Consider the following 12,816-nt stretch of genomic DNA (forward strand, 5'->3'; position numbering starts at 1 on the left):
CCTCTCATGAGAAAAATTAAAAAATAACATATCTTTTGGGAAAATAAAAATTGTGGTGGGAAGAAGCCATTAGCACATAGAGGATGTGCTACCCTGAGAAAAAACAGGCTTTCTGTGCATATACTCAATTTTTTCTTGAAGAAAAGCTTTCCTACCAGGAAAGGCATGAGAAGCACCCGCTGCTTGATGGGATGAGCCACATTTTTGAAGACTGCATACTGGGTGACGGTGGACGTGATCTGAGGCTCCTGCCACCATCGGCTTATGGTGGCAGGGCCCGCTTGGGGACCCTGGCTCCCTGGGTGGGAAGGTTGGCCTGCCATCCCTGTCTCTGGTTCGTTGGCTCTTGTTAGGACAGCTGTGGGACTTGGGGGTGGCCTGGTGATTGGAGGCCGTCTCTCTCATCTCCCTCCTCTGGTCTGGGTAGGGGAACCCACTGGGCCCTGGAATTATTCGTGCTCCTGCTCTTTTACCTCTGAGGCATGAAGTCCTTGGTGGAGTCCCAGTTTCTCCACCAGGATCTGTCCCACAGTTGTCACAATCGTCTGAGTTTCAACAGCTTTGCCGCCACCAACCGATCTGCTTCTTACTGGTCCTCGGCCCTGGACAGTGACTGACGCAGGATTAACTTTTTGAAGGGGATCTTCCAGTCCTTTGCCTTTTTTATTGAGATGAAGATAATGCAGAAAGTACCTCATCTTTTTTCTAAAGTGGCTTTCTGGAAAAATCTGTCCCTTTTCTGGCACGGGCTGGAGGCATTTGCTCCCAAGGCTGTCTCCTGTTCCTCTAACCTGGGGAGGGTGGCTCAGCCTACTGGCTTGGGAAGCCCTCAGTTCTACAAACCCTTTTTCATTCCCTTCTAGTTTGGGACTCTTCTGGTCTTTTCTCTCACCAGTGGAGGCAGTCATCTTGCTCTGGCTCTTACGTGGCTCATCAGCTTTTGGTATACTGGGCTCCTGCTGCCCCTGGCTGCTTGGTCGGCTGGATATCAGGTCAGTTTCTGGCACCAGGGAAGCTGGTGTGTCCCTGCTGGAATACTGACCCTGGGAACCGGAGGATGACTTCAAGATGTCTTCAGCAAGGAAAACATCAGTGTGAGAGTCTTGCAGGAGCACACCGGTGTCACGGTCTTGGACAAGAATGCCGGTGGCAAAGTCTTGAAGGGCGATGTTACGGGGAGAACCTTGAAGAAGTACACCAGTGGCACAGCCTTGAGGCTGGCCCTCTGACTCTTCCTTCTCTTGGAGCTCAAACTTAATAGCCACCTTTGTTTTAAGGATTGGTTCCTTTGGCTCTTGGGCAACCAACTCTGTAGGTGGTGAGGGGCTTTTACTAGTCCCTGGAGACCCCCATCTCCTCCGATCCACATAACTGGTTTGACTGTTGGCCAGCACCCTGGGTCCTAAGATGACTTTCCAAGCAGGGGCCTTCTCAGCCTCCATCGTCTCCCTGGCCTCTTCAGCTCCTGAAGATTGGGACCTGGACTTCATCTCCAGTATTGCTGCTTTCTCTTGTGAAGCCTGAGCCCCCCTTTTCGCCCTTAGCTCATTCCTGGCTATTTCTGAACTTAGACTTGGCTCCAGATTGCCTTTCTTGGCCCCCATAACTGTCTCACTCTGAGGGGTTCTGTTTATGAGGCTGAATGTGAAGGTCGGAGAAGGTGAGCTGCCCTCCTGTCCAGGTAAAGCGGCCTCTGAGGGCTCATGGCTGTCACCTGGTGAGGTCCCTTCCAGGGATTTCTGGATTTCCTCAGATGGGGGTGAGGGGGCAGGCAGGGAACTCCCTGAGGTGGGAAGAGACTCTTCTGCTATCCCCTTTTCTCCCGGATAGGGCTGAGGAGGTTTTCCCAGGATCTTGTAGAACTTGGCTTTTGAGTGGGCCCCAGATACACAGGTGGCCAAGCAGGGAGACGGGGACCGGGGAAAGGGCAAGGGTTGAGCTTCATATGGCTTGAGATTTATGGACTCAAAGGCTCGGAGGGGTGGGCCCCACTTATGCTTCACCCGAAACCTTATGATGTGTGCTTCCAGCATCTGTTGAGTGAGTGAATTAAGGAAAGACAGCTCATGGGAGGTGTTTACGCAGGGTTTCTGACCCTTCAAGGGTGCTAAATTTCTGATTTCCGTGTGAGTGTGGCACTTGGGCAAAATATGGTTGGCCACAAGCCAGGATCGACGTACACTCACGGGGATCAAACCCTCGCCGATCTGTCCCAATTTCTTGCGCAAATGAACTTCCAGGGTTTTTTCTACACGTTTCTTATCTGGGCTCCTAGCCAAGTATTTTCCTGAGTCCCTCTTCAAGGTCCTCATCAAGTATCTTTCTAACTCCTTCTCAGAGCTAGTTCCTGGAACCTTCACTGGGAAGTTGGCCGAGACCCTGGAGAGATCTGTTGGGATCCTTCTCAGACATCGCTGTAGACCCATACCAAAGTTGTCCTTTAGTTGAAACCTTGCTCGGCCCTTCCTACGGGAACTTCTAGGGTGTCTGGACCTGGTCCTCTGTGTGGCCTGGCTGCTTTTGGATTTAGATGCAAAGGACCTTGAGAGCCCCTGCTTGTCCTGTGCCTGACTCACCCTTGGGAATTCACCCTGAGGCCACATCGGGTCCAGAGACACTTGGACCCTGTGGGCCAGACTGCCCTGGTGTTTATCCTTGCTAAGCCTCCTTTGAAGGTTTTGCTTCTGGATATCACAGATGACAAAATCCCTGTGAAAGATGGAAACTGACTCGTGGGCCTCAGAGGCCTGGCTGTCCTGGAGAAGCTTAGGAGAGATACTGCTCAAGAATTTGGGAGATATTTTCAGCACTAAGGGTAACGTCCTTTCCCCTTCTGGTTGCTTTTGCAACAAGGGCTGTTCCCGAGGTTGAATTTCAGTTGGAATAAAAGATGGGGTCTTCTTCTGGGATGGAGGGCCAGATACCCCATGGGTCCTCATCTGGGGTGGAGGAGAAGGAGGTCTGATTGGGACAGAGGGTGCAAGGTGGGCCTGGGGCTGGGACACGGTTGGCGTGGAGGGTTGGGGCTGGATCCCACGGCAGGGCAAAGGTGGGGCAGGGGGAAACTGTGAAGATATTTGCTGCTGAATTAGAATTGGCAAGCAATTAGAGATAACATTGAACAAAACAGAGGGAACGTGTAGCTGAGAACTAGAGGCCAAGGCAGGGGCCTTGAGGGACTCACTGTGCAGAGAGGGGAGACCCCAGAAGAGCTGGCTGCATTTCTGCTGTGAGTTGCCCTCCAAGACCTTGGGGAATGACAGCCGCCGAGGACTGGGCAGCTTCTCGAGTTTGTTTTTCCGGTGCCAGAAGGATCGTGGGGTCGTGGGGTCCTGCTCAGCACCCAGCAACTTCCACAAAGTCCCCCCAAAGTTCAAGGGGTTGTCTGAGTCCAACTGCTTCACAACTGACCCATCTCTTTCTTTCTCCTTCCAAATCTTCTGTTCCGTCCTTTTGGTGATGAGTATCTCCAGCAGCTTCTGGACGTCCGGGTTGACAAATGAGGGGTTACGAGTCTCTATCTGCCTTTTGGAAGGGCCACCCCAGGACAAGGCCTCTTTTGGGTGGCAGGTCAGGTGTTGTTGGTGGCACTCGCGCTGTGCCCAGATGGGGAAGAACCAGGACTTGGTGCTTTCCCACCACCAGGACAAGGACAAGATGGGGTAGCTTGCATGGCCAAGGCCTGAGACGGCTGGAAGGAGAGGTGCCAAATGGGAATTGCCTGGAGGTGAGCTCTCTGTGACTGTGTCCGCTGGGGTTCCCTTTAAGTTAGATTGGTCTTCTTGAGGTCCTACTGGTAGGATGGAGGCCAGGCGTGGAGGGTGTTGGCTGAGAGTGGGGGACGCCGGCGGGGCCGTGGCGGGCGCGGCATCTCTCACGGGCTCCCCGCGGGGCTGATGGGCTCCGGCAGGTGCTGCTTTGCCCTTGGCCCCAGGGGCTTCTTGCCCCAAGAGCTGATGAAGGCCTCCCTGGTCAGAGAGCCGCCCCAAGTGGCTGTGGGAGACACGAGGAGGCACGCGCTGCAGCCGGAAGCAGACAGGGCCGGGCGTGGCCATCACCGCCCTCCGGGCCCCCCCGCACCCGCTTCACAGCACTCCCGCCCTCCCTCCCCCCCCCCCCCCCCGGGGCCATATCCGATCTCCGTCCCCAGGGCTCCCCCCGCCCCCTGCAGCCCTGGGGTCCCACCGGAGGCTCTGAGAGGCCCACCCGGGAGAGAAGGGGCAAGATTCTTTACCTCTGCAGAAGGGAAACCAGGTCCCGAACCGCTTCCAGCTCCTGCAGGCAGGTTCTGTAAGCTGGAGGCGGGAGACCCGGTCACAGAGCCGAAGGCGGGGGCCCGGGGGTCTTACGGGAGGCGGGTGCAGTGTCCCGTTAGGGGACACCTTTGGGGGAGTAGACTCGGGAGCCCCGAACATCGGTGTCCGAGGCCACGTGGTCTCACGGTGGCAACAAGACCCACGGTGGGGGTCGCTTGGTCCTTTACGGAGAGCTTCCCCACTCGTGACCTTGTGGGGGGAGAAAGGGCCGGGTCGCCTCCCCGAGGAACCGGAGCAAAGTTCCACAACTTAGCCACAGCTGGAGCTGGAGGTCCCAGGCCCCTGCCGGGCGACACCCGTGTCCGGCCCCTCAGGCTGGTTCTGGCCCAGAATCTGGGAGGCCTCGGGGTTCCGCCCTCCGTCCCGGGAGCCTCCCGGGGCTCTGTTTCCTGAGGGACGGACGCGGTGTCCCGGAGACGGCGGGGCTGGGCGCTCGGAGCAGGAGGGACACTCGCCAGGGGCGCAGGGCTCCGCGGCGGCCCCTTACCTTTCAGGATCTCGCTGTTCTTGCCTCTGGTGCTCCTTCGCCGTGGCGCCACCTGCTGCAGAGACGAGAGAACACGGGGTTGGGGGACGGGACCCCCAGTCTCTCTCGCCTCTCTGGCTGCAGGTGCTCTGTGTTCAAGAACAGCGCGACTTCCTACATTCAACTCATGGGGCGGCGGCGGGGGTGGGGGGGGGGGGTGGCTTTCTTTCCTGTTCCTCATTTGCAAAGTGGACAAAACTGTTCTCGGTTTTTCTACTTTGAAGAATGGACGCGCGGATTTTCGATGCGAGAAATCTCTCCGTCCCTGTTCCTCTGCTCGAGAAACGTTCCCAGACCTGCGGGTGCGTCTCAGCGCCTTGAGGAAGCACCTCGCTTCCCGAGCCCCGAGCCCCGCTGCCGCCCCTGCTCTGGGCCTCCCGGGCTCGGCGCCGCCCTCGATCGGCCCCAACCGAGGCCAGCTCTCCTGAGACACCTGCCCCGGGAAGGTGGCTGCCGGCCCGGTGCCCAGCAGCCTGTCCTCCCCCGGGCATGGAGCTCTGGGCCTCCAGTCCTCCGGTCACTGTGTTGGGGCCGCGGCCCCGGAGCCCTCTGCCACACCCGGCCTCCCGGCCGAGACCTCCCGGGAGAAGCCCTCCGGCCCCTCTAACCCCTGCCTGGTCTGGCCTGGCCTGGCCTGGGAGGATGGTGCTCTCTTCTTCCCCCGAGAACACCGTTCTGCTCTTTCCCAGCTCGGGAGTCTCCCCAGTGACTCAGAAAAGTGGAAACGATGATAGAAAAGAAGACGGGTCCCCTCTGCTGCGTCCGGGCCAAGGTTCCTTGCCTTTCTGCTGCTTCTGCGTTTCCTTCGTGGTGCTGAGGATGTTGGGTCCGTCTGGAAGCAGGAGATCAACAGGAGGAAGAAGGACAGTCCACCCAGGAAGCAGAAGATGGTCTGGGTTGTCCAGGAGGGGAGGCTGGAGCTCAGCCAATCAGCGCTAATGCTTCTCAGAGCGAAGAGAATATTCTCCATCTCCTTACTCGAAGCGTTAGTGCCTGATCCCACTACTGTCCTCGCGCTGAGCTTGTACCTGGGGACAAGAGCCCTAGGCTCACATCACAGAGCCATGACCTGGTCACAAAGGGCCCCTGAGGGAGGGGGAGGGGACAGAAGAAGAGCAGGCTGGACCACAGCCCCTCTCCCCCCTCCCCCCCAGCCCTGTAGCTCCTCATCTCCCCCCAGCTTCCACACTCCTCCTCTTGATAGGCACCAATCTCTTCTTTGCATCTATGAGTCTGAGTTTTGTTTTGTTTGTTTGTTTTGGTTTTTGATTCCACATATAAGTGAAATCGTGGTACTTGTCTGGCTTATTTCATTGAGCAGAATACTCCCTAGGTCTACCCATGTTGTCGCAAATGGCAAGATTTCATTATTTTTTTATGGCTGAGTAAGTATTCTAGTGCGTGTGTGTGTGCACGTGTGCATGTGTGTGTGTGCATGACATCTTTATCTGTTCATCCCAATACATATGGGTCATTTAAGGTCGATGTTTTCTTACTGATTTTCTGTGTGGATGACCTATCCATTGATGTAAATGACGTATTAAAGTCCTGTATTGTATCAGTCCTGTATTGTATAGTGTAATTATTGTATCACTGTCCCTTTCCCTCTTTAGGTCTGTAAATATGTGTTTTATACATTTTGGTGCTCCTGAGGTATGTCGATACGTATTTGTGTTTTTAACAAATGTTTTTTCTCAATTTTATTTATTTGTTTTGAGAGAGAGAGCAGGGAGGGGCAAAGAGAGGGAGAGAAAGAATCCCAAGCAGGCTCCACACTGTCAGCACAGAGCCTGATGTGGGGCTCGATCTCACAACCCGTGAGATCAGGACCTGAGCTGAAACCAAGTCTGATGTTTAACTGACTGATCCACCCAGGTGCCCTCATATTTGTGTTGTCTTCTGGTTGGATTGTGCCTTTTATCATTACGTAATGCCTTTCCTTGTTTTCTTTTAAAATATAGTCTTTCTTTTAAAGTCTGTTTTGTCTGATAAGAGAACAGACACACTGGTTTTCTTTTCACTTCCATTTGTGTGGAACATCTTTTTCTATTCTTTCCATTTCACATTTAGTCTCTGTGTGTCCTTGTTTCTGAACTGACTCTTTTTTTTCCCCAATATATGAAATTTATTGTCAAATTGGTTTCCATACAACACCCAGTGCTCATCCCAAAAGGTGCCCTCCTCAGTACCCATCACCCACCCTCCCCTCCCTCCCACCCCCCATCAACCCTCAGTTCTCAGTTTTTAAGTCTCTTATGCTTTGGCTCTCTCCCACTCTAACCTCTTTTGAAGTGACTCTTTTATAGGCAGTGTGTAGATGAGTCCTGTTTGTTGTTGTTGTTGTTGTTGTTGTTTTAATTTATTCTGCCACTCTATATCTTTTGATGGGAGAATTTGGTGCGTTTACATCAAAGTAATTGTTGACAGGTATGTACTATTGCCATTTTGGCTTTTTCCTGGCTCTTTCTGTGCTTCCGCTCTGTTCTTTCTCTCTTTTTCTTTTTCTCTCTTCCCTTGTGATATGATGTCTCTCTTTAGTGCTACACTTAGATTCCCTTCTCATTTTCTTTTATATATTTACTACAGTTACTTTCCTGTGGTTACTATGAGCGTCACATATAACACCTTATGTATATAATCATCTGTTTTATGTTGCCACTAACTTAAATGTGAACATATTTTAAAGATCTGCATTTTTACTTCTTTCCCCACACGTTTAATGCTTTTGATGTCACATTTACCTCTTTTTATTTTATGGATCTCTTAAATAAGTATTGTAGTTCTTGTTAATTTTACTATTTTTGTCTTTTAACATTCATACTAGCTTTATAAGTGATTTATTCACTATCTTTGCTGTGTATGTACTATATATTATCTTTTCTGTTAAGAATTTACTTTAACATATTTTCTTGTTATTAACTATGCCATTACTTTTCAGTTTAAATAAAAGTCCCTTAAACATCTCTTGTAAGGCCAGTTTAGTGGTAATGAACTCCTTTATTGTTGCTTATTTGGAAAACTCTAAATCTCCCTATTAATTCTGAATAATAACCTTGTTGGGTAGAGTATTCTTGGTTGGAAGATTTTTTTCTTTCTGCACTTTGAATATGTCATGCTACTCTCTTCTGGCCTACAGAATTTGTGCTGAATAATCTGCTGATAGTGTCATGGGGTTTCCCCAGTGCACAAACAATTTTTTTTTTTGCTGCTTTTTATATTCTTTCTAACTTTTGACATTCTAATTATAATGTGTCTTGCTGTTGGTCTCTTTTTTTATATTTGAAACTCCCTGTGATTCCTGGACCTGGATGTGTGTTTTCTTCTCCAGGTTAGGAAAGTTTTCAGCCGTGATTTCTTCAAATGAGTTTTTTGCACCTTTCTCTCTCTCTTCTCCTTTTGGGACCCCTTTAATTTGAACATTATTTTGCTTGATGTTGTCCCATAGGTTTCTTAAGTTATCTTTAATGTATATATGTTTAATGTTTGTTTATTTTTGAGAGAGAGAGAGAGAGAGAGAAACAGAACATGAGCAGGGGAGAGGCAGAGAGAGAGGGAGACACAGAATCCAAAGCAGGCTCCAGATTCTGAGTTGTCAGCACAGAGCCCCATGCAGGGCTCAAACTCATGAACTGCAAGATCATGACCTGAGCCAAAGTCAGATGCTTAACCAACTGAGCCACCCAGGTGCCCAGTTATCTTTAATATTTTAAATTCATTTCTCTTTCTGCCACACTAGCTGGGTGAATTTTAATGCTTTGTCTTCCAGCTCTCAGACCCTATTTTCTGTTTCATCCAGTCTACTGTTGAACCTCTGTAATGTACTTTTCAGTTTAATTATTGTATTCTTCAACTCTGTGACTTCTAGTTGGTACCTTCTCACACTTCCTATTTCTGTTGAAGTACCCACTGTGTTCATGCATTCTTCTCCTAGGTTCGATGAGCATCTTTATGAAATTGGAGTCATTACATGTAGATTACTTATCTCCGTATCGTTAAGGTTTTTCTGAAGTTTTATCTTCTTCTTTTATTTGGAACATATTTCTCCGTTTCCTCGTTTTGCTGGACTTTCTGTGTTTTCCTATATTTGGCAAAACAACAACTTTTCAGTCTTGAAGGAGTTGCCACATGTAAAGATGAATTTTCTCGCTCACCCTTGTCCTAGTTCTTGGTTGTTTCCTACCTTTTGTCATTGTCTAAACAGGCAGATTTATTTTGATATGCTCCCACTGTTGAGGGGGTGCCAAGATCTGGCAATGTTCCAAGGAGAGGAATCTAATTTAGCCCTTAGTTTCAGGCTGATTGGAAGCCAGACCCTCAGGCAGAAGCTTTTAAAGTGTGAATATATTTATAGTCCTGTAGGGCCACAATCATAAACCCAGCTGGACTCCAGATTGGGGAACCTGGAGGTGTCCCTGGGTAACAGTTTAAAACATCAGGGCCCTAGATAAATGTTTAAGGTCCTTTCTGGGATGTTTGGCAGAGCTATAGTGAGGCCAGTGGGGTGCCCAGGGATGGTGTCTCCCCGCTTCTATTCCCTGGGAGTCTGAGAAACCTGAAGCTTGTCCCTCAGGTTGAAGGGTAAGTAAATCGGTCTTTTTCACAGGAAGACTGGGGGTGTGTTTCTGTCATCTGTGCAGTGCCCTGGGGCAGTTGACCTGCCAAGGAGTGTCTTTCCAATTGTTATGGTCCCCTGGAGCCTAGCAGTGCTGACTCCCTTGGCCACCAGGGCCATGCAAACAAGGGGCATCTCTTGTGTGGTTTGCACATGCCTACTGGCTTTAGCAAGGCAGCTGGTATGTGTAGGGGGCAAAGCATGCTCTCTGGCTTCAGAAAGAGAACACGAAAATGCCTTGAATGCATGCACTCATGGCTTTCAGCAATGCTGCAAGAGATCGCCCTGTCCCAGGTCCCAGGCTGGGGGCAGGAAGATGCCATGACTCGTCCTGCTAGCCTGCCCTAGTCAGGGAGTGAACTAGCCCTAGTCAGGCACAGGTGTGCCCACCTGTGCCAGCAGAGTAGGTGGAAAGCCCACAGTGTCTGCCAGAGCCTCCAGAGAGGCCCCTGACTCTCCCCTGCCCCTCCGGCAGATACCCTCAGGTGAGCAAGGGTCTCAGAGACTTTGACGTACAGTCTAGGCGCTCTTAAAATTGGTGCTTTTGAACAGGCTCCCCCGGTGAGTGAGACCGAACAGGAGCCATTTAAAAGGAGAATCTCTGTTTCCTGTAGCACTTGGGTTCCTGGGATGGCAGCCTCCATGGTTTTCTAAGCCAGGCATCTTTGGGAGTTCATCTCTCTGCTGCAGATCACAAGGGTTAGGGTGCCTGACGTCAGGCACCAACCCCTCACTCTTCCAGAAGAAGCACTAGACTGGTGAGATCCCTCCCTATTGTGTGTTGGGACACTGGGGGTTGAGTTTTTTTTGTGAAGACCTATGTCTCTGCCTCTTCTACATGTCTCGAGATTCTTTTATCCTTTGTGGTGGGGAAGCAGTTCATCTAGATTTCACATCTTTTTCACAGAGAAATTACCCATACATAGCTGTAGATTTGGTGTGTCTGTAGGAGGAGATCAGTTTAGGGTCTTTCTTTGCTGCCATATTGGATCCCTTCCCAGAATACGTTTTTATAGTGTCTTTAAAAAAAAAATGTTTGTTGACTTCACTCATATGAGGACTTTAAGATACAAAGCAGCTGAACATAAGGGAAGGGAAGCAAAAATAATATAAAAACAGGGAGGGGGACAAAACGTAAGAGACTCTTAAATGTGGAGAACAAAAGAGCGTTACTTGAGGGCTTTGTGGGAGGGGGGATGGGCTAAATGGTTAAGGGGCATGAAGGAATCTACTCCTGAAATCATTGTTGCACTATATGCTAAGTTGGATGTAAATTAAAAAAAGAAATAAAATATAATAAGATAAAATAAAATGAAAAGTTTATTTTTGAAAGAGAGAGAGAGAGAGAGGGAGGGAGACTGAGAATTCCAAGCAGACTCCATGCTGTCAGTGTAGAGTCTGACATGGGACTCAAACCCACAACCTCTGAGATCACGACCTAAGGTGAAATCAAGAGTTGGATGCTTAGCCAACTGAGCCACCCAGGCGCCCCAACATTTTTATAGTATTTTTTTATCGTACAAGACAGTACATTTCCATGCTAATTCATCAGCATCTATCAGGTATATTATGTAATGGATTTTTCCTAAGGTTGTTGTTCATATCTATGAGATAGTGTTAGTTTTACTCTTCCTGACCTGTTTCAACCTTTCCACCTCTCTTGAGTCCTAAATGCATGTTGCCTTTATTCCTAAGATCCTGGGAGTGTGCCCAGTTTAAAAGCCTTTATTTTTTTGCCATTGATATTTACTGTTATGCCTTGGCATGGGGCTGATTGATGAGGGTGTTGCATGAACATTGCCCTTGCTTGTTAACTACACTTTATGGGAGTGATGTGAGCTTTCTGTTTTTGGTAATTTACTATATTCTCCACGGAGGACAAAGTAGGGAGTGAGCATATTGCTGTAAGGCCAAAGAGCATGATTGATAGTGTGGATGTAAAACAAGCCAAGAGTCATGGTCCGTGTGTGTAATAGGTTTTGTGAGTGAGGCAGAAATGGGATGGAGGCAGAGGGAGAGAACTGAAGTGACGCTAAGAAGTAATCTCTCTATTTTTATCTTCTTTAATGGCACCAGCCTGGATCAAAACATTTCAAAGCACACAGAACCAATGAGTCAGAAATTATATTGTAATTATACACCCATTATTCTCATATGAGCTCTTGGATCATGATTTATCAGAGATTTTTCTGGACATTTTTATGGATAAATGGAAAGGTGTTTTTGACAGATATCAGTCTAGCAAATGACTTCAGAGACATAGAGAGCTGGCAAGAGCATTGCTGGAAATTAATTACTTTTTGCAAGCTCATCAGAGAACTGAGATTACAGAAAAACACGCAACATGAAATCTAAAAAGTGACGGGCATCCACGGGAAGAAATAAGAGCTCAGCATTACTTAGGACAGACGCAGACTGAATAAGCTATAAGCTCAAACAAAGGTTAAACTAGAAAATCCTTAACAAATTTTTATTTGTTAAAATAAAACACAAATCCTGGGTCATATCTCAAAGAATAAAATAAATGTCCATGCATCCATATAAATATAAATTATTGACCATAAAAATAAATAACAGAAAAATTATTAGTAATACAGATGCAAATATTCCTGACTCAAAGAAGTAGAGCTTAACTCCCTTCCTCTTGAGTGTGCACTGGATTTAGTGATTGGCTTCTAACTGATAGATACTTTTGAGAAAAGAAAATGTAGCTTTACAGAGGAGAAGTCTGGCGGGCACCACCAAAACCCACGATCAAGCTAACACCCCCGGTGGTTAGTCATGTTGACGTCATGTACCCCTTGGGGGTTCTCACCTTCGTGCTATACTTCGTCCAAACCATAACCTCAGTCTAATCAATAGAAAGTATCAGAAAAATCTAAGGGAGAGAACTTCAAACGGAAAAAGTCATGAAAAACAAGGAAAGGCTGTGAGAGTATCACCGATTAAGGATGACTAAGCTGATACATAACGAAATTCTATGCGTTATCCTTATTTGGATTCTGGGAGAGAAAAAGGACATTAGTGGAAAAACTGGTGAAATCTGAATAAAATCTGTAGTTTAGTTAACAGTATAGTACCAATGTTGATTTCTTAGTATTACAGATGTACCATGGTTATATGAGATGTTAATATTAAGGGAAGCAACTTCTAGAAGTCATCGCTTTTATCCTTACAATAAGAAAATTCTGGACAGGTTGGAAAGCAATAGCTTTTCTCGGACTCGTCAGAGAACCAAGGCTTCAAGGCTAATTGCTACCCGCAAGGCTGGGGAGACAGGCACAGGCAGAAAGCTAGGAACTGAGACCTGCTTGCTGCTTCCTGAGATCTGTGGCAGGCACCACTGTAGCCCTGTACTGGTA

The 12,816-nt window shown here is 48.5% G+C and overlaps 1 protein-coding gene across 1 annotated transcript; it reads right to left on the reverse strand.

Annotated features, from left to right (window-relative positions):
- Positions 1–348: 348 nt before the first annotated feature.
- Positions 349–5,927, reverse strand: LOC125149826 (spermatogenesis-associated protein 31E1-like). The gene is made up of 4 exons (XM_047828920.1): positions 5,624–5,927; positions 4,804–4,858; positions 4,235–4,295; positions 349–3,993 (listed from the first exon to the last, which is right to left on the reverse strand). The coding sequence occupies exons 1-4, from the start codon at positions 5,810–5,812 to the stop codon at positions 450–452; spliced, it is 3,849 nt and encodes a 1,282-aa protein (XP_047684876.1). The 5' UTR covers positions 5,813–5,927; the 3' UTR covers positions 349–449.
- Between the last annotated feature and the right edge of the window lie 6,889 nt (positions 5,928–12,816).

This window comes from Prionailurus viverrinus, chromosome D4 (genome assembly GCF_022837055.1).
Source record: "Prionailurus viverrinus isolate Anna chromosome D4, UM_Priviv_1.0, whole genome shotgun sequence".
NCBI classification, from domain to species: Eukaryota; Metazoa; Chordata; class Mammalia; order Carnivora; family Felidae; genus Prionailurus; species Prionailurus viverrinus.

Coding starts and splice junctions, on each gene's coding strand:
- LOC125149826 (XM_047828920.1), bottom strand. CDS start 5,812: ATGGAGAATATTCTCTTCGCTCTGAGAAGCATTAGCGCTGATTGGCTG. Junction 4,859..5,623: donor AACGCAGAAGCAGCAGAAAG/GCAAGGAACCTT, acceptor TCGTCTCTGCAG/CAGGTGGCGCCACGGCGAAG. Junction 4,296..4,803: donor GAACAGCGAGATCCTGAAAG/GTAAGGGGCCGC, acceptor TCCCGCCTCCAG/CTTACAGAACCTGCCTGCAG.